The 19570-nt window shown below is 49.0% G+C and overlaps 1 protein-coding gene across 4 annotated transcripts in view; it reads right to left on the bottom strand.

Annotated features, from left to right (window-relative positions):
• The window catches only part of Rapgef1 (Rap guanine nucleotide exchange factor 1), a 123880-nt gene extending 105005 nt beyond the window's left edge, over positions 1–18875 (bottom strand). For all 4 annotated transcript variants that reach the window (XM_046452007.2, XM_046452002.2, XM_046452006.2 and 1 more), the window contains exon 1: positions 18741–18875. In XM_046452007.2, coding sequence (XP_046307963.1) covers positions 18741–18801 — 61 coding nt within the window. In that variant the 5' untranslated portion in view covers positions 18802–18875. The remainder of the gene's footprint in view (positions 1–18740) is intronic.
• Positions 18876–19570: the final 695 nt, after the last annotated feature.

Below are 19570 nucleotides of genomic sequence, written 5' to 3' on the forward strand. Positions count from 1 at the left end.
GTCTTTCCTAAGCAAAGCGCTGGGCAAGAAACTAAGGCTAGCCCCAGAAAGGAAAGACCACACCTCCCATTCTCCAATTCCACATGGAATTGAGAGGAAGACATTATTTTCAAAAAGTAAGCACAAATTATAAGTTTCTCTGTCACTTTTTCATGTTGGAACTACTTGGGGGAAAGTTTAAACATGTGTGGAGAACACTCCTTAAACTCCTGATGCTTCCTGGAGGCCCAGCAGGATAGCTCAAGGGCCTCAACTGGCTCAAGGTTTGTGGAGCTACCTTTCCAGCCTGGACTCTGCTTTCCTCATCTGAGTCTGCTCCTGCCTGTGTGGGTGTGCAGGACCTCACTTCCTCCTCTCCAGCTAACCAGTGACACCTACGACAGATGTCCAGCACATTATAAAGGAAGCCTTAGGGGTCCCACAGTCTCTGCTTCATGTGACAATGACAGCATCAGGAGAGGCAATACTCATGCTGGGGAGGCCCCCACAACCCTCCACCCCTCCCTGGAGCCCAGCCTCCAAGCCCTGCCTGCAGCCACTCATTACTTCAGAGGCAAGGTGAGGCACTGAGCACTTGGGCTGGATGCAAGACAGCAGCTGCTGTGCCACTGCCAGCACTGCCCTGGGCTCAGGTGAAGGCAGCTGACAAGGGGCTTACCTCCAAATGAGGAAGAGCATCACAAAAAAGAAACAGATACATGCTTCATTTAAAAAAATAGCAGGCCTGAGGGTATGGAAAGTGCTGGAGTGTTGCTGCAGACCAGTGGTCAGGGAAGGTCTCTGCGGGGGACTGCGGGGAACCTTTGAAGCCTCCACAGGTAGCCCCCACAGGTAGCCCCTGTGGGATCCCTAAGGCTTCCTTGAGAATGTGCTGGACATCTGTCGTAATGTCACTGATTAGCTGGAGAGGAGGGACTGAGGTCCTACACACACACAGGCAAGAGCCGACTCAGATGGGGAAAGCAGAGCTCAGGCTGGAAAGGAGCACAGGGAAGAGCTCACATTTCTCAGGACTCCTTATCTAAGAACCTTCCCTGTGTGTGAACTTACAACCCCAGCACTGGATCCATTTTATCAACAAGAAAGTGAGCTTTATCTGGGCGCAGTGGCACATGCCTATAATCCCAGGGGCTCAGATGCTAAGATAGGAGGATGGCGAGTTCAAAGACAGCATCCACAAAAGTGAGGTGCTGAGCAACTCAGTGAGACCCTGTCTCTAAATAAGATATAAAATAGGGCTGGAGATGTGGCTCAGTGGTCGAGTGCCCCGAGTTTAATCCCCAGTTCCAAAAAAGCAAAGAAACTGAGTTTTGAAAGTGGGAGGGTGAGAAAACTTCCCAAGGTCACATGATAGCCAAGGGTGATCAGCATTTGAGCCCAGGATTTGACCACACCTCTCAGCAGTTGTCCCATAGTACCTGGGGGAAGGGACATTCCAGGCAGAAGGCATAGCAAGGGTGGAGGCTCAGAGGCAGAGCAGGTTAAGGAAGGCACAAAAGCCCATGGTTGGGGAGGGCCCAGGGACTGGAGAGCACTCTGGATTTTATTCAAATGGTGATGGGAAGCTCTGGACAATTTTGAGTGGGACAATTTGATCAAATTTACCCTCTAGGTGTTGAAAGACAAATGGGCATTTGTGAGCCAAGAATGGAAACCAGGACAGCAGCTAGCAGCCTGGACCTCAGCAGAGGGGGCCTGAGTGGCCCGAACCAGGATCCACTGAAGTAAACCCAGGAGGATGTTCTGGGGATTGGGTGTGGCCTGTGGGAAAGGAATCGAGGATGAACGACTGGGAAGAAGACCAGACGGGGAACCCAAGGAGCCAGCAGGCAGGATGTGAGGTGCAAGACCAAGGGCTCAGGTAGGCACATGAAATCTGGATGCTTCCAAGGCATCTGCTGTAATCTGAATGTCTTCATTCATCCAAAATTCATGCTGGAGCATGACCCCCACGGCAGTGGTATGAGGAGGTGGGGCCTTTGTGAGGTGCACAGGTCATGAGCAGAGCCTTCATGGATGGGACTGATGCCCTTATAAAGTAACCATACAGGAAGAAGATGCCATCTGCAAACCGGGAAGAGTGCCCTCCCTAGGCACCCAACTGCCAGGACTTTTGATACTGAACTTCCCAGCCTCTAGATCCTGAGAAGTGATGTCTGTGGTTTATAAACCAACCAGTTTATGGTGTTTTTTCATAGCAGCCTGAACAGACTGAGACACTGTCCAAGTAGGCAGCTCAGGAGAGACACAGGCTGGAATGCACAATTGGGAATGGCCTATATTTAGAAGGACCGGACTGCCTAGAAAAATCAGAGATCTCAGCTCTAGGATGTTCCCAAATGGAGAGTTCAGAGGGAAAGAGGATCCCCAAAAGGAAAGCTGGGAGAAAGAAGTCTCCTTTTATGGAGCACCTGCACATTAAGAAAGAACTCAGAAGCTTGTAAATGTTTTACCACTGTGCTTTTAAAGCACTGATGCAATGTGTGACTTTAAATGTAATTTAAATTTTAGAATTTTGTCTTGAGTTCTGGATGCTTGGTTTTTAAATGTCTTGCTTATCATAATGAGTAGCATGTCATCCTAATTAATTAGCTAGTATCCCAAGGCACAATATACATTAAGTGTGAGATCCATCAGAGCTTTCTCCATGGCTGCTAAGCTCCTGACCACCCTCCTGTCAGAACGGATTAGATCACTGTTGTCGCCCTCTCATATGGCTGGCATGACACTCCTGCTGAGAGCAGAAGCAGCTTTCTCGGCTTCACTACCAGAATCTCCAGCCTATGATGTCTTTTCAGGAAATTTTTCAGCTACCTCTCCATTTTACCAGGGTTTGTTTCAGTTCTGGGCAGTGGCTTCAACCCAGCTGTCCCTCTGGCCAGCAAGACGAGTCACACAAGCCCTTGGGGGCCTCTGTTTTATCATCTGAATAATGACGCCAACATGACCTGCTTACAGTGCTGCTTCGAGAACTGAGCGCACGTAGCCCAGCTCCTCGCGTGAATGCACATGAGTTGTCATGTAATTCATCATGACTGCGATTGCTCTAACGGAAACATTACAGTTTTTAGTTCAGATCCCTAAGACCCTTCCTTTTCCTCTCCATACTTAGAGCATGGTTCCAAAGTGTGCCCTCTGCTCCTCAGCAGCACCAGGGAACTTTTTTTTTTTTTAATTTTAATATTTATTTTTTAGTTATTGGCGGACACAACATCTTTGTTTGTATGTGGTGCTGAGGATCGAACCCGGGCCGCACGCATGCCAGGCGAGCGCGCTATCGCTTGAGCCACATCCCCAGCCCCAGCACCAGGGGACTTATTAGAAATGCCAGGCCCTCAGCCAACCCAGCAACTTCCAGGTGCTAAAGCTTGAGAACCCAGAAGGACTACCTGGTCCCAGATGATCCTGATCAACATGGATTACATCAGCCTGTCACAAACACAAACTTTCCTTTTTGGCAGATTTCTTTCAACCCCAGATATACTGCTTGCAAAAAATGAAACTTCTCACAAAAATTCTACCCAATAGTCCCTTATACAGGCAAGATAAAAAAAAAATCCATATTTATATAGGATTATTTTTCTTATTTTCTATGACTTAAATTGACACAAACACTAGTACCCTTTCCATTCATTCCAAAAATACGAGTGAAGATCTGATTAATCTTTATCATGAGGAACACACACTCTGGTTGTGCTATGTATGTGGTTATTATTTCTCAAACCAAATGTTCCAGGTTTTGATGCATCTACAATTTGAGCATGGGTACATGTACAAAGTAGCAGATATGCACAGGGAGAAGGAAACCAAAACCCGGCTCCACTGACCCTCCTGTGGCCCTTGGAGTGCAATTCTGCAGCCAACCCTGTTTCTGAACCACTCCTCTCCTGCAGCCCAGACCACCCGCAATGCATATCTGTGGAGCTCACAGCCATCAAGTGACCACTTTTTTGGTGTTTTCCCATCCATACCAGATGCTCGGGAACACGGAGGGTGCTGTTAACCACCGTTCTAGAAAAGCAGCTGAGTGCAATCATTGCCCTGTCACAGCCCACACGAGCAGGGACCCTAGGAGTGATTTTCTTCTGGCATCCAATCATCAAACTGAGGCCAGAACAGAGATACATTTATAGGCAAAGATCCAGAGTCCACCTCTTCAATCACAGGCTAAGTCTGATTGAGAGGGGAGAGTTTGGGTCCAGGCATAGCAAGCTCCACCAGAGCAGGAACCTTGACTTGTTGCTCAGTGTCCCAAGTATCTCCTGCCAGGAACGGTGTAGAGCAGAAGCTCAAGTAACCAGCTGACGAAAGAGTCCTGAGGGACTACTTTGATTCTAAGACATATACTTTCTCAAAGTTTAACTTTTGAATAAAAGTATGTTGTTTTATAATCCACTTTATTAGAATATTTTCTTTTTTTGCTTCCTGATAAATTTTATTAAATCAATAATACATTTAATGCAGGGAACGGTGGTACATGCCTGTAATGCCAGCTACATGGGAGGGTGAAGCAGGAGGATCGCAAATTCCACATCAACTTAGGCAACTTATCAAGATCCTGTCTCAATATGAAAAATAAAAAGGACTGGGATACAGATCAGTGGTACAGCACCCCGTGTTCACTCTCTAGTATTGGCACATCTCACATGTGTTGGTGTGTGTCAACAAAACACTGCAACTGGTTATCACCCAGAGCCACATAGACGTGGTAATGGCACCAGTGGACCAGAGATGCCATCCTGGCAATCCCAGCTGCAACTCGTACACAGAGGCACCTTCAATCCAATCAGCCTGACTGGCCTTGACTTTGTCTGCCCAGATCTTCTTTTCTCTTTCCCTCCTTCCAAGCCAGTGATGCCTTCTCAGGAATGTGGCCGGCACCCTGGAGTCCTGTCCAACAATGCTAGAATGCATGCCACCTATGCCATCAACCCAGAGCAAGTACTGATGAAGGATCCAGGCAGGGCCTCAGATATTGGCCGTGGGAAGCTGGGTCTTCCTTAATAGCTGGCCTGCTCTAAGTACCAGGCTGCAGGGATGGGGCTCGACTGGGGATTTAGGCTCCTCTTGCACTGATGGACTGGAGGCAAGTGCAGCTTACCAGAGGACTCCAGGTGATCCCCTCTGTGGGGGGTTTTTGTAGGGGCCAAGCACAGCTGAAAAGCCCAGGTACAAGGTGAGGAGAGTCCCATCCAACTATAGGAGATTTACCCTAGCTGAGAAGCTTCCTGCCCCTAAGAGTCAGACATCTCTCCTAACACACAGGTCCACCAAGGGCCATGTCTAAGGTTCACCCATGCTGCAGCATGTCAGAATTTCCTTCCTAAGGCTGAATAATATTCCACTCTATCACACACGACTTACCTTATCCATCACCTGTCAACACACCCCCAGGTTGCTTGCACCTGCTGGCTCTTATGAATAATGCTGGTATAAAGATGGATGTACACATATCTCTTCAAGTCCTTGCTTCCAATACTCCTGTGAGTACATATGCAGAGGTAGAATTGCTGGATCACAGGGTAATTCAATTTTCTATTTTTAGAGGAATCGCCATCCTGTTTTCCACAGTGGCTGCTCCAGGTTACATTCCCATCCATGGTGCACAAGAGTTCTAATTTCTCCAAGTCCTTGTCAACACTTTCATTTTCAGTTTTTGTGAAAGCAGCCATCCTTATGAGTGTGAGGCAATTTGCAGTTCCCTAATCTTAGTGATGTTGAACATACTTTTGTGTCATGCTGGCCATTTAAAAAGCATCTTTTGAGTCCTTTGCCCATTGTTAAAACTTGGGGGGTTTTTTGTTGTTGTCGGTTATCCAATGCCATCTTTATTTCCAGGAAACAGACGATTAACCAAGTCCAAACCAAAGTCAGGCAGATATAGTCATCATGCCCATACAATAGAATACTACTCAGCAATAAGAAGGAATGGGCTAGTGATAAAGTAATGAGGAGGTGAATCTCAAAGGCAGGTATGGGGCAAAAGAAGCCATTGTCCACTGTCACACCCCGAGTGCTGACATTTATAAGGCACTCTGGAAAGGGCAAATCTGCAGGTGAAATGGAAAGCAGACCAGCAATCTTAGGGGCTACAGAAGGGTTGGATTGTGGAGGTGCAGAAGGAGGTTCCCGGAGAGACAGATTGTTCTGCATCCTGTCTGGGGGTTACACGAGTCTAAACATGTTCAAACTCAACAGCACTCTACACCCACAAAATCAATTTTTCTGTCTGTAAATTTTTTTAAAATCCTCATCCAAAAGCAGAAAGTTCCCCCTTCTATCCAACAAGCATTGACCAAGAGGCCTGCAAGCACTATCTCCTGAGACCCTTACAAAATCCCAGAAATGCAAAACTACTATCATTTAAACTACGAGAAATCAACTCCTACTGGTTCCAAACACCCAAGATCCTACTCAGTCTCTCCAAGACACAGGGTGTTTGCAAATTATCATGATATGCAGTAGCAAGAATTTACAGCTGGTGGAAACAGGCCTGCCTGCATATGATTGATCTTTACCTCTGGGGACAGAGTACACAGAGCTCCCCTGGTACCAGTAGGTCCATGACCTTAAAAAGCTCAGAACCACTGTCTAGGGTAGGGTCCTCTATTATGGAGGAGGTTGAGGCCCAGAGAAGGACTGTGGCTTGCCCAGAAGGCAGAGTGACTCTGGCAGTGCCATATCCATTCTCTCTGCATCACTCAGAGATGCCACAGTTCAAAGCCTTGCTGATGAGAGTGACTTACACTCCCCCTGACAATTTGAAACCACATCATTTCCTCAGGGATAGATGCTCTGTCTTACCAAGCTGGGGCCATGGTCCCTGCAATCTGGGGCTGAAGTGTAGTCCAGGTCCCTAGCCAAATTCCTATCTTGTCCAATATAAAAACTTCATTCTACAAACCTGCATATTTAGGGTAATTAATAGCTCCTTGTGAGCAAAAGAAACAAGAGCTGATCATGCAGAAAAGCATGCTTTTGACTCATGCCTTTGGTTTTGTGATGAGCTCATAGAATTAATATTTGTAAGGCACTCTGGACATGCCAAGACAGAAGTACAAGGTAGTGTGGTTATGCTAATCAAGTGAGAGGTTCTGTACCTCCAGGACCAAGTGATTACAGAAAGTGAAAGGAGCTGCTGGGCTTTGGACCCTCTGCAAACAGCACTCCCTGTGCTTCGTGCCAGCTACACTGACAAATCTGCAGAGACCACAAACACTCTCAAGTTAGCCCAGGAGAGCATGGGTCGAGAAAGTGGCAGAACAATACAACATGATTCCTGAGCTTATCTGAACTGTGAAGTTAATCAAGGGAGAAAAATAGGGGTAAAAGATCACCCTGATGTGGCACTCCACATAATTTGTAAGTTCTTTGTCCAGAAGAGTCTCGTATGGCTTGTGTAGTTCAACAGTCACAAAACAAAAGCAACGCCAGGTGCTCAATTCACCTCCAGAGCTGAAAAGATGGCTCCATCATCCCGAGAGTCACTCCTGGCAGGAGACACTCAAGTGATATCTCTCAGGACAGAACAAAAGTGCATCTGCTGATGGGTCAGCACTGCTGTGGCTCCCACACAAGCCAGAGTGCACAAGCACAGGCCCGCTCCCCGCAGAGAGAACCAGATGATAAGACCGGACCACAAGTGGCTACACTTCAGTGCCATCTACTTCTCCCAGTAGCTGCCTGCTCACAGGCTTACCCCTTGATTGTAAAAGTCTGTTCCTTGGAATTCAATATTCTCAGGTTTTGAGAGAGAGTGAGTGAGAACACTAAGGGTGCAGTTTGGTGGTAAAGCACGTGCAAGGCCCATCCCCAGCACCACAGAGACTCCAAAACACAACAGCCAGAGACCGCCCTTTCTTCTGTGAATGCTGAGGTCTGTTTTATTTACCACATTATCATTGTAATAGAAATGGCCATTTTGGAGCAGAAGGCACCTTACTTATGAACAAAGCAGAGTCTTGCCCACTCCTCTCTCAAAACCACAAGTCAGGAGCTGGTCCCGCTTTCTCCATTTCACTGATAAAACTCTGAGGCTCAGAGGAGAAGTGACTTTGCACAATATCCCTGGACTATCACATGAAAGAGTTGGAACCCAAAGCCCCAGCTAGGGACCTGAGGCCCAAACTCAGCCACTGCCTGGCACTGCTCCCAGGGGTACTGCAGAGCAAGGAGTACTAGGGAGACTAAGGACACTAAGCAATGCATTGGTGCAGACCTGGGGCCACAGAAAGTTCTCTTTCCTGCCCCTCACACGGGCTCATGCTGTCTCTAATAGATGATGTGTGAAAGCCAAGATGCAGCCTCCTGCACACAGCACAGGCAACGGTGGGACTGCCAACTCCTACAGGACACAGGCACTTCTCACCCTCTCTACTCCACTCCCTGGAAAGGCTGCTTGGCACTCAGGACACTCAGCCAGTACTGGATGGCTGGGTGGGTGGAGGGAACTATTTTGACTCACAAGGGCCACTTCCCACTGCTGCCCCATCTGCAAAAAGTTTCTCCAAAGCAGACTCTTATGCGATATTTCCAGTCAACATACTTCTGAAGCCACTTCTGTAACTAAGAAACCAGAAGTTGCTCTGTAAATCTGTAGGCAGAGGTGGAGCCATCATCGCCATCCTGTGAGAGGCTGGAAAGCCCCAGGGGAGTCCCAAAGTAGGTTCCAAGCAATGAGTATAGTGGTGCCCCCGAGACTCTGGAGCAGACCAGTGCTAGACTTTGGGGCCCAATGGAGGGAGCAGGGGGAGGGAAAGCCAGTCCTCTGCAATCTGAACTCGGCAAGTCAATTCCCCTTTTACTACATTTCTTTCCTCAATTGTCAAGGCCAGGCCCAGGCACACACCTATAATCTCAGCTACTTGAGAAGCTGAGGCAGGAGGATCACAAGTTCCAGGCCAGCCTCAGCGACTTAGCAAGGCCTAGGTAACTTAGCCAGACCCTGTCTAAAAAAAAAAAAAAAAAGGGGGGGGGGGGCTGGTGATGTCAGTGGTGGAGCATCCCTGGGTCCAATCCTCAATATAAAAAAAAAGAAAAGGAAGAAAGCCTCTCAGGAGGGTCTGCCCACCCCATTGAGTTTTGACAGAGGCACCAGAGGCTCAGAAAGGTAAACAGGATGGGCGTGGTAGCTCACACCTGCAATCCCAGGAGCTCAGAGCCTGAGACAGGAGGATCTGGAGTTCAAAGCCAGCCTCAGCAACGGCAAGGAACTGAGCAACTCTGTGAGACCCTGTCTCTAAATAAAATACACAACAGGGCTGGGGATGTGGCTCAGTGATTGAGTGGCCCTGAGTTCAAACCCCAGTACCCCCCCGCAAAAACGAAGGTAGGCAGTTTGCCCATGGTCTCCCAGCAATGTTAAAAACACTCAAGAAATTACATTAAACATGTGCTCAAAAGCAGGTAGGCAAGGCAAACCTTTGCTTCTGCCAGAAGGGTGTGCTACTGAACCTGGCTAACAGGTGCCCCTGGGCAGCAGTCCTCCTGTCTATACTGAAGGCAGCTCTGCCCTTCACCCTGACTGGAGGACTTAACCACAATTTATGTGGTTGGCTAATTTAAGAATTTGGGTGCAAAAGGGAAGGGCTACAATTTGATCCAATTAAGGCTGAATACCATATTTTGAGAATGGACTACCAGACTTTCTGTTTCTCACAGCAAGAAGCAAGGCTTCCTGAGTCCTTTTGGCACAGACTGGAATATAGCTGTCTCCTCAAGCAACCCGCCCAGTATTATCCAGGCCTCAGAGCAGAGGGATCCCTGCTGGTGGAGAATGGTGCACAGAACAGTGAAAACAGATGAGAGTGAATACTCCTAGCCTTTGTCCCAGCTTTGCCCACTCAGTATAAAACTCTGTCAACTTAACTACTCTCAAAGAAAAGACCATGGCTTTGCTCCCTCCTCTATGGAATGGGAACAGTAGTGAGACCTTTCTCCTAGTGTAAGGATTAAACCACATGTGTAAGACGCAGGACAGAGCCCGGCACTGGCACGTGGTGAGAGCCTGATGTAAGCTGGTACAACTATTTTTATTTATTATTGAAAGGAGGGGCTGAGAGGAACCATGCCCCAGCCCATGCACAATCATCATCTATGTGTTCACAACCAGTCACTGAAAGAAGGAAGGCACACATGATTATCCATAGCCAGCAAATACATACGATTGTTTCCTGCTAGGGTTTTTTTTCTGCTTGCTTGCTTTCGGTCAGCTGAATGGCTCTCCACTGGACTTAGCTTTCCTTCCCATCCCATGTCCTTTATTCTCCCCAACACTGCAGTGTCACACTTGAGCTGTTTGACGCAACAGTGTGCGGTTGGGAACCACGTCTGTCAAGCTCACACCAATGCCCTACATTTTTAAAAGCTACAAAGCAAATGCCTGAAATTGCCTTGTCCCCATCCCTGGGAAGCAGCACATACCATCCTGTGCAGGACTCATTCCTAAACTTTAAAAGCATGACAGTTTGGGCTGAAGTGGAGCTCAGTGATAGGGCGCTTGCCTAACATGCACAAGGCCCTGGGTTCTATCCCTAGCACCCTTTAAAAAAAAAAAAAAGCAGGGCAACATTTCCTGATCACAAAACTTTATTTGACATGAAATGACTGTGGTCTGGAAGTGAAGGAAAAACCAAAAGGAAGACCTCCTTCAGGGGCCAACAGGTACAGCAGGCTAAGGTGCCATGGGGAGGAAAGAGCAGTCTACAGGTAGCAGCAGGAGGGACTCTCTCAAACCACAGCCTGGAAGAAAAAGGGGCAACAAAGAGAAACTGTGACCGTCAGAAACCAGATTTCTAGTCCACTCAAGCAAGTGCACTACGTCTCAGCTCACAGAAGAGGAAGGCATGGCAAGAGCTGTCCAGGTCCCCTAAAAAAATGAAAAGGGGAGCCAGAGGGATGCCAGTAGAGGGCTCCTCAGCCCCTGCCCTCAGTACTGTCCAGTCACCTATGAACAGATGAGGAGGGAGCTGGTCCTCAAGAAAGTTTCAAGACCAACTAAAAAAAATAAAAAGTAATGACAGATTCCTGTTCTGGTGCTAGTTATGGGGGCCAGGCTGGGCAGAGTTGGCACATACCTTGTGAATGTACTGGCAAAACTACAACCACTCCACACAGAACCAGCATTGCCCAAGAGTACTTTGTTTCCATGCAAGCTGTCATCACAAATGGAGCATGTGCCATGTCAGAACTGGGCTGTGGCTCCGTCTGTCCCATGTCTAGAGTTCTGGGCCTTACCACTGAGCTACACCCCAGCCTTTTTTTTTTTTTAATGCTGCCCAGTATGGCCTTGAACTCCTGGACTCAAGTCATCCTCCTGCCTCAGCCTCCATTAGCCAGAATTACAGGTGTGCGTCTTAACACACCAGCTTGGGAATTTGATCTCAATATCATTGTTTATATTCAAGGACTACATGAAAACACCAGTTAATGTAAGTAGTTAACACAGATTCCCAACTCTCTGCACTCTTTATCAAAGCACTGATCCTTTTAACTTCCCAGGACACAGCCTGACTGGCTCAGCAGGGCTGGGAGTAGCTCAATGGTAAAGCAATTGCCCAGCATGTATAGGTTTGACCCCCTGCACCAAAGAAATAAAGTATTAAAGAGGATCAGAGACTTTAAATTAGGGCCCTAAGTTCATTCTATACCAATATTAACTAAGCTTACATTCCTTTAATAAGTATGTATTCAGCACCTAATGTGTGCTAGGCTTGTGGTGGCCCCCAGTGGTAGACAGGTACACTCCCTCATGAAGCTAATGGTCTATTTGAGGCTTTATTTGTTGATTTTTAACTTGCAGACAGGAAACTGGCGCTTTGAATTCTGAATGAGTTAAACAATATCATTCTACCCAAGTGTTTACTTGGGGCCTTTCCATGGAATTTACTATCTGCTAGAGGAAGAGAAGGCACCAAGAGCTTGTAGGAAGTTGGTTTTGGTGGAGGAGACTATGAGGGCATCCAGGAAGTTAGTTTTCACAGTTTGGTGTGTGTGTGTGTGGGGGGTGGGTTCCAAGGAGGAACCTCAGAGCCAACTGCTGAGCAAGGACTGAAGTGGCTTTCCCACTAGCTTCTATGTAATGGCCTTCTTCTATACAAAAAGGGATCTGCTGCTTTGGGGGAAAAAAAAAAAAAAAAAACTTAATCCAGAGCCCACCCCTTCCTGGAGAAAATGAGACTCCCCCCCACAAAACGGGAAAACACCCAAAGACCAGGTCTCATATGGTCTAAAACAAAGGACTAGAAACTAAGATGATAGATCCCTTAATAATTCAAACCATGGATTTTATTTATTTACTCATAAAACAGCCTTTGGGGCAAGGTGGTCTGAGTCAGACACACACCTGTCCCAGGAGCAAAACTGCTAGCCTGAAGCCATGGGACAGCACGGTAGGCTTGGCTTCCGTTGCCAGGCCTCTCCCCTTTCCAGGGTGTCATCTTATTATGGCAACAGGCAACACACTGAGGGGACTGAGGTAAGACCCAGCCTGACGTCCAAGGAAATGTGCAATCCGAGCTAACTTGGGAAATGATTTTTCTGCAAGCTCACACATGACTCATCTTTATGAGCCTCCTATCAGGTCTCCTGGCTACAAGGAATCCCATTCAAACCACTCTGCCGACAGCTGCTCAGCAGACCAGGAAACATTTGGGGTTGTTGTGGCTGATTTTTTAAAACAGGTTTATCTGTGTCAGAACTCTTTCTTATCTCTTTGTAACACTGTTGATGCTGCTGATATTATAAATAGTATACGCAACCTAAAGATCAAGTTGGGCCTACCTTAATTTAACTGGCAGTTTTGTTGTTGTTGTTGTTTTCCTGAGATCAAAAAGAAATGTAGAGGAAAGAAGGAAGGAAGGAAGGAAGGAAGGAAGGAAGGAAGGCAGGAAGGAAGGAAGCAATGTAATTTCTTTCTTTCCTTGTAGTGTCTTGTTTTTATCATGGGCCGCAGCCAGGTAAGGCCCAGTGGTAGAGTGCTTGCCTAGCATGTGCGAGGCACTGGGTTTGATCCTCAGCACTCATAAAAATAAATAAAATAAAGGTACATCAACAACCAAATATATATATAAAGAAATGTAGAAGCATGAACCAGGATATAGAAAGCTGCTGTGTCGGGGCTGGGGATGTGGCTCAAGCGGTAGCGCGCTCGCCTGGCATGCGTGCGGCCCAGGTTCGATCCTCAGCACCACATACAAACAAAGATGTTGTGTCCGCCAATAACTAAAAAATAAATAGTAAAAAAAAATTAAAAAAAAAAAAAGAAAGAAAGAAAGCTGCTGTGTCACCAGCAACTCACAGACTCTAACAGCAATCTTCAGAGACAGAGAGAGGGCCAGTTCCCCATTTCACTTCCCTAGAGTTGCCATCTTGGGCAAGTAACCAAATTTCCCTAGGCCTCAGCTGCCTGCAGGTGCAGAATGAGGATACTCTTCCCTGCCTTCACCCTCAGGGCTGTCATGAGGATGAAGTGAAATGAGGTAGTCTATAAATGCATTTGAAAACCACAGGAAATTGCAAAAATGTCCCAGACAGTCTTACCCCTGGATTTCCACCTTGAGAAGACCAGCTGTCTGCAGGCTCCCAGAAACCATGGGCATCACACAGCAACTGCCAAGGAGGAGGAACTTAGAAATTGTTCAGGGAGCAAACAGTGAATGAGGAGCAGGTGCCATGGACAGGCTGTACTGGTAAACGGAAACCTGAGGAGATTAAAACTGATCAAAATGCAGTGATTGGTAATCTAGGAGGCCCTTTCTTAGGTCACCAAAAATGTGCAGCCCCACCTTTGACAGTACTTGTACTTTTAGTATCTGTTCTGAGAAGATACAAAATAACGAGCTGCTAATGAATCAGTCACTGTACATTTCCTTTCAATTCAGAGTAAAAGCATCTTTAAACACTTGAAAAATAGGGCTGGGGTTGTGGCTCAGTGGTAGAGCACTTGCCTAGCACGTGTGAGGCACTGGGTTTGATTCTCAGCACCACAAATAAATAAATGAATAAAATAAAGGTCCATCAACAATTTAAAAAAAAATTAAAAAAAAAAAAACACTTGAAAAATATAGCACAGGACTTTGAGACCCCACAGTAATTCTGTGTGCAGGCAGTGTGCTACGCAAGGCTGAGGCCAGTTTGCCAGCCCCACAGAGCTTTACCAAGGCCACAAGGAGCTAGTGCTGGCCAGAGGGTTTGGTAAGTAATGAAACTCATTGGCAGATTGTGGTCTGCAGGCAGCACAGAAAGGAAGCAAAGGAGAAAGAAGAAGAAAAGGAGAAAGGGAGGGAGGGAGGGAGGGAGGGAGGATGGAAAGAGGAAGGGAGGAAGGAAGGAAGGACGGAAGGACGGAAGGAATATAATTTCTTCTTTCTTTGTAGTGTCTTCTTTTTATCATGGGCCGCAGCCAGGTAAGGCCCAGAAGACGAGGCCCCTTCTGTAACCCAAGGACTATAACTCCAGGCCTTAGGAGGTGCTCATAAACTGATAAACTGGTGCAGGAACTGAACGGAGGGAAGGAAGGAGCTCCTGAAGCTCTGGTGAGTGCAGCCAGTGAAACTCAGGTGCCCTCTTCCTCCAGGCGAGGAGTAGCTCAGGACCACTATCCTATAACTTGCCCAGCCCTCTTACAGGCCAATGCCATCGTCAAGGCAGGTGGCCTGAGGTCTGCCCAGTTCCCTACCAGATCTCTAGAGGTGAGGACAGCACCTGGCAGCACAGGAGCTCAATCAGTGCTAGATGAAGAATCAAATGATCAATCAACAAAGGAACAGAGCAAAAATTTCAAAGTCCAGAAAAAGGCAAACAAGAATCATTTCTTCAAGGACAGGGATGCAAACAAATGCCCACAGTCCAAGTAGGCAATGAGAATCAGCAATGTGGGGGAAGTGATAGGAACTCCATGGATATGGCCACTTCCCCGCTCTGCCCTGGCTATCTGACAGGCAGGAATGAGGGCTCAGGGTCACTACGGATCCCCATTTTTCAAGAGAACCAGGAGTCTGAGATTTTTGAGCAATTAAATTTGAGTTTTTCCCTTCCACAGGCACAGTTGTGACAAATGGTGTGAAGCCAAATTGCAGATGCCAGTTCAGTCTTAAGCTTCAGAAACATTAGGGCACCAACTCTCCTCATTTCATGTTTTTGCTGGAAAAAAAGAGTGAGTCAGCAGAACAGGAGTGTCCATGCTCACATGTCCCCCCAAAATGGTCTCCGGGTCCAAGCATTCCATCATGGAGGGGCTGTGCCATCTCCCAGCAGTCTTACAGAACAGGCCCCTCTCAGCTCCTAAAAGCGTGCATCCTGGGGGTTCCCCAGGATACCTGGTCCCTAACTCCAGCCTCCTCCCCTCATGACAGGCCCCTCTGGAACCCAGACTGTCTTGATCCACCACGGGCACTTGGGACAGCCAGAAGTGAAGCTTGCCTTTCTGTATCCCTATGAGGTGGCCTGTCCTCTGGATGACTAGGCGAAGCACTGAAGAAGAGCTACGACAGAGGTGGGAAGATCTGCCCGAGGGGGAAGAGCCCTGCTTGCCAAGAGGCCGGATGCACCAGTCTTGGGGCTGTGAGGGGTATAAAAACACCTTCCTGTTTGCTCAAAAACCCCCAATCCCCTAAACCCTGAGGAGTAGGAACTATTTTCAGAGGGCAGAGAGGCAAGCATGTTTCACTGTTTCTGTTGCTTCCAGGCATCAAAATTGGCACAACTCAAACAGCAGCATGTTTGCAAGGTGTCGGGATCTGCAAACACCTGAGAACAGTCCCTTCAACAAAGGACCTCTCCTTCCAATCACACACTGCTCTGAGACTTAACAGCAGGACCACTTGGAAAGTGCCAGTAGGGGCTGTGGCTGGGGCTCAGCGGTAGAGTACGCGCCTAGCACATGCGAGGCGCTGGGTTTGATCCTCAGCACCACATAAAAATAAATAAATAAAGGTGTTGTCTCCAACTATGACTAAATATCTATCTATCTATATCTATCTATCTATCTATATATCTATATCTATATATCTATATCTATCTATCTATATATATATATATATATATATATATATATCTTTTTTTTTTTTAAAGAAAGTGCCAGTAGGCACCAGGCATGGAGGCACACACCTATAATCCCAGTGATGCAGGAGTCTGAGACCCAAGGAGTTAGAATTCAAGGCCAGCCTCAGCAACTTAGTGAGACCCTGTCTCAAAAACAAAATAAATAAAAAATAGAAAACCCTGGGGCTGGAGTTGTGGCTCAGCAGTAGAGCCCTCACCTAGAGTGTGCAAGGCCCTGGGTTCAATCCTCAGCACCACATAAAAATTAATAAATAAAACAAAGGTACTGTGTCCAACTACAACTAAAAAATAAATATTAAAAAGAAAGAAAGAAAACTCCAACAGAAGTCCTAACAGAAAAGTTTATCAAAATGCAAAGCGAGGGCTGGGGTGGTAGCTCAGCGGTAGAGCGCTCACCTGGCATGTGCGAGGCCCTGGGTTTGATCCTAAGCACTACTTAAAAATAAATAAATAAAATAGAGGTATTGTGTTCAAGTATAAGTAAAAAGTAATTTTAAAAAAATGCAAAGCAAGCTGGCTGCAGTGGCACACACCTGTAATCCCATTGGCGAGGGAGACTGAGGCAGGAAGACTGCAAATCAAAGCCAGCCTCAGCAATTTAGATAGGCCCTAAACAACTTAGTGAGACCCTGTCTCAAAATAAAAAGTAAAAATGGCTGGGGATGTGGCTCAGTGGTTAAGTGCCTTTGGCTTCAATTCCTGGTACCACATACACACACAAAAAAAGTGAAATTCACCTGTAACAACCAAAATCACCAGAAAGGTTAACTTTCACTCACTCCAGGAGTGGCCCAACTTTCCTCAGCAGCTGTGTACAGACCATAGGAAAAGATCCGTGAGAGGGCTGGATCTCCTGTCAGCTCCATACCTATGCCCTCAATACCCAGATGATATGCCATACCTGGTCTTGTTGACCTCAGAACTTTACCATCTGGCTAATTCTCACCAAATGCATCTTCCTCCTGCCCTTTCCACTGCCCCTGACCAGCTCCTTCCACTCAATCCTCTTTCCTCCCTTTCTACTGAGATATCCCACACCTTCTCTTCGGAGCCTCACACTGTCCCTTTCAGACCTTTTCTCACTCCTTAGCTACTAAGGCTCCTCACCTAGGCCCCAGCTGCCCTTTCATGCAGCCTGGCAGCCCAGGAATTACTAGGTCAGCTCCCCACACAGGCTTCTAGGACAGGCACTTACTGGGTTTTGCACCTACTACAGCCCATAGCAGAGGGTGTGTCCAGAGAAGGCCTAAGGACACTCGAGGTAAAATGGACTGGTAGAAGAGATGCTCATTAAGGCTCATGTCATTCTGAGCTATGGAAAACAAACCATGGGTTGACACGTAATTTTCACTTTCTTCTGTTTACTTTTCCATGATTACCAAGTTTTAAACAATAAACATAACAGTCTGACAATCAAAATCCAGTTAATGTTATTTTTAAGTATACTACACAAATTTTCCAACAGTGCCATTCTGATGAGACACTATACTAGGAGTTCCTGAGAAATGCTGCACAGATGAACCAAAGATATTTCTGGACCAGCACGTGTGCAGGAAAGCGACTCATGGTCACCAGGCAAGGCCCTGGGGCTGGAGAACAGTGAGAAGCATACCCCAGAAATAGCACCTGAAACCAAGGGCCCCACTCCTGAGAAGGGTGCCCTAGGTTTTTGATCAGAGGGCCAGGCATGCTGTTCCCATTGCCGGGTTGAACCTCTCTGAGTTCATAAAACTGGGACCATATTCTCTTTCACAGAGAACCTTCAAAGATTTAATAAGCCACACATTCAAGGGGCTGAGCATAGAGCCGGATATATAGCAAACCCTTAATAAAGGCTACAAAAATTTCCTTCCTGTGCTTAAACCGCAGGCTGCAAAAGTTGCATTGCCTTGTGGGTCTGCTGCAGAGATGCATGCCAGAAAAGTGTTCCGATTCAACCTGGAAAACATCACCGAATGCCACCGACCCCTTCTCAGCCGCCTGAAGTGTGCCCTGCATAAGCAGCTGCCAAGCTGACCAGGTATTTGGGCTCTAACAACCAGACGTGGTCCCAACACAGGAGCCTTGAACCGCTGCCTACTGCAGTGTGCACCCGAGGATTGTGCCCCGCAAGGTGTCGTCGCCTAATTAATCCCTGGGCCCCATGTGCACACCAGTAATTGACTTTTTGGAGAGCTATTCCCGGCACGGCACTGGCGAAACCCAAGCAATCAGAAGGCAACTCCCTAAGATCTCCAGGAACACACAAAGAGAGGAGGTCTGCACCAAGACCCACCACCATCAGGCCCCTGCCTCCCCGCAGGTCCTGCTCGCCGAGCTGGGCTTGGGACCGCAGGGCAAGTCGGGTGCGCCTGGAAACCGCCTCAACACGTCCAGTCTGCCCCTTTGAAGCCGCCGAAGCGGCCAGCTCCGGTTAAATTTAAACTCCAGGCTCAATAGGAATGACACATTTCGCCGCCCGGCCGCGTCCCCCTCCCAGCCACCAGCTCGCGCCCGCCCGCGCTCCGGCCGCCCTCCGAGGCCCCTGCCGCGGGGTCCCCGCGCCCGCCGGCTCCGGACGCGCGGGCAGCGCCCGGCCCAAGATGGCCCTGCCGCCCGGGGCCGCGCGGCCTGCGGGACGCCGCCGGGGAGCGCCGCCAGCGCGCATGAGGCCCCGTGGGGCGCGCCGCCCGCCTCACCTGCTTTCTCGAGCTTGCCGGACATTTCCGGGCTGCGCCGGAGGCCGAGGCCGCCGCTCATCGGGCCCGGGCCGGGGCGCCGCGGGGCGACAGGTCGGCGCGCCCTGGCTCGCCTCGGCCCTGGCTCGCCGCGCCTCAGGCCCGCGCCGGCATGGTGGGCTCCGAGCGGCCACGGCCCCCGCTCGCCGCCCGCGGTGCAGCCCGCCCGGGCCGCCGCTCCGCCGCTCCGCCGTCGGCCCGCCGCCGCGCGCCCGCCCGCCGCTCCCGGCCCGCGAGCCGGCCGCAGCGCCGCGCCGCCGCCGCTGCCGCCGCCGCCGCCGCCGCCGCCCGCCCGGCCTGGGCCGCGGCCACGGCGCCACCTGCCGGAAGCCCGCGCGCCGCCGCCGCGCAGCGCCCCCTGCCGGCCCGGAGCCGTCCGGGAGCCGGCCAGCGCCACCCTCCCGGGACGCAGCGCCCCCTGTCGGCCTGGAGTCCCCGCGCCGGGCCTGGAGCCGCCCCTCGCTGGGCAGGCTCCATCCCGGAACCAGAGAACTGGGCCTGGGGCCCACACCCACACCCACACCGCAGGACCCAGTGACTTCCACGTCCCCAGCCCGGCTTGCCCACCACCTTTTCACCCCAGGACCTGGGACTCCACTGCCCCATTCCCATCATCCGAGATTCTGCAGGCCAGAGGCTCCACACCAAGGGCTGGGACTGCCCCTGACCTGGACTCAATCTATGCCATCTGGGGACCCGACACCACCAGAGACACAGCCCCCTCCCTAACTGGAGCCTCAATACCAAGGCCTGGCGGCGACCTCCTACCAGACCAGTCTCCTCGCCAGGGA

Source organism: Marmota monax, unplaced genomic scaffold, assembly GCF_021218885.2.
Source record: "Marmota monax isolate L192 unplaced genomic scaffold, Marmota_monax_Labrador192_F-V1.1 WCK01_AAM20220418_F8-fsc00020, whole genome shotgun sequence".
Classification (NCBI taxonomy): domain Eukaryota; kingdom Metazoa; phylum Chordata; class Mammalia; order Rodentia; family Sciuridae; genus Marmota; species Marmota monax.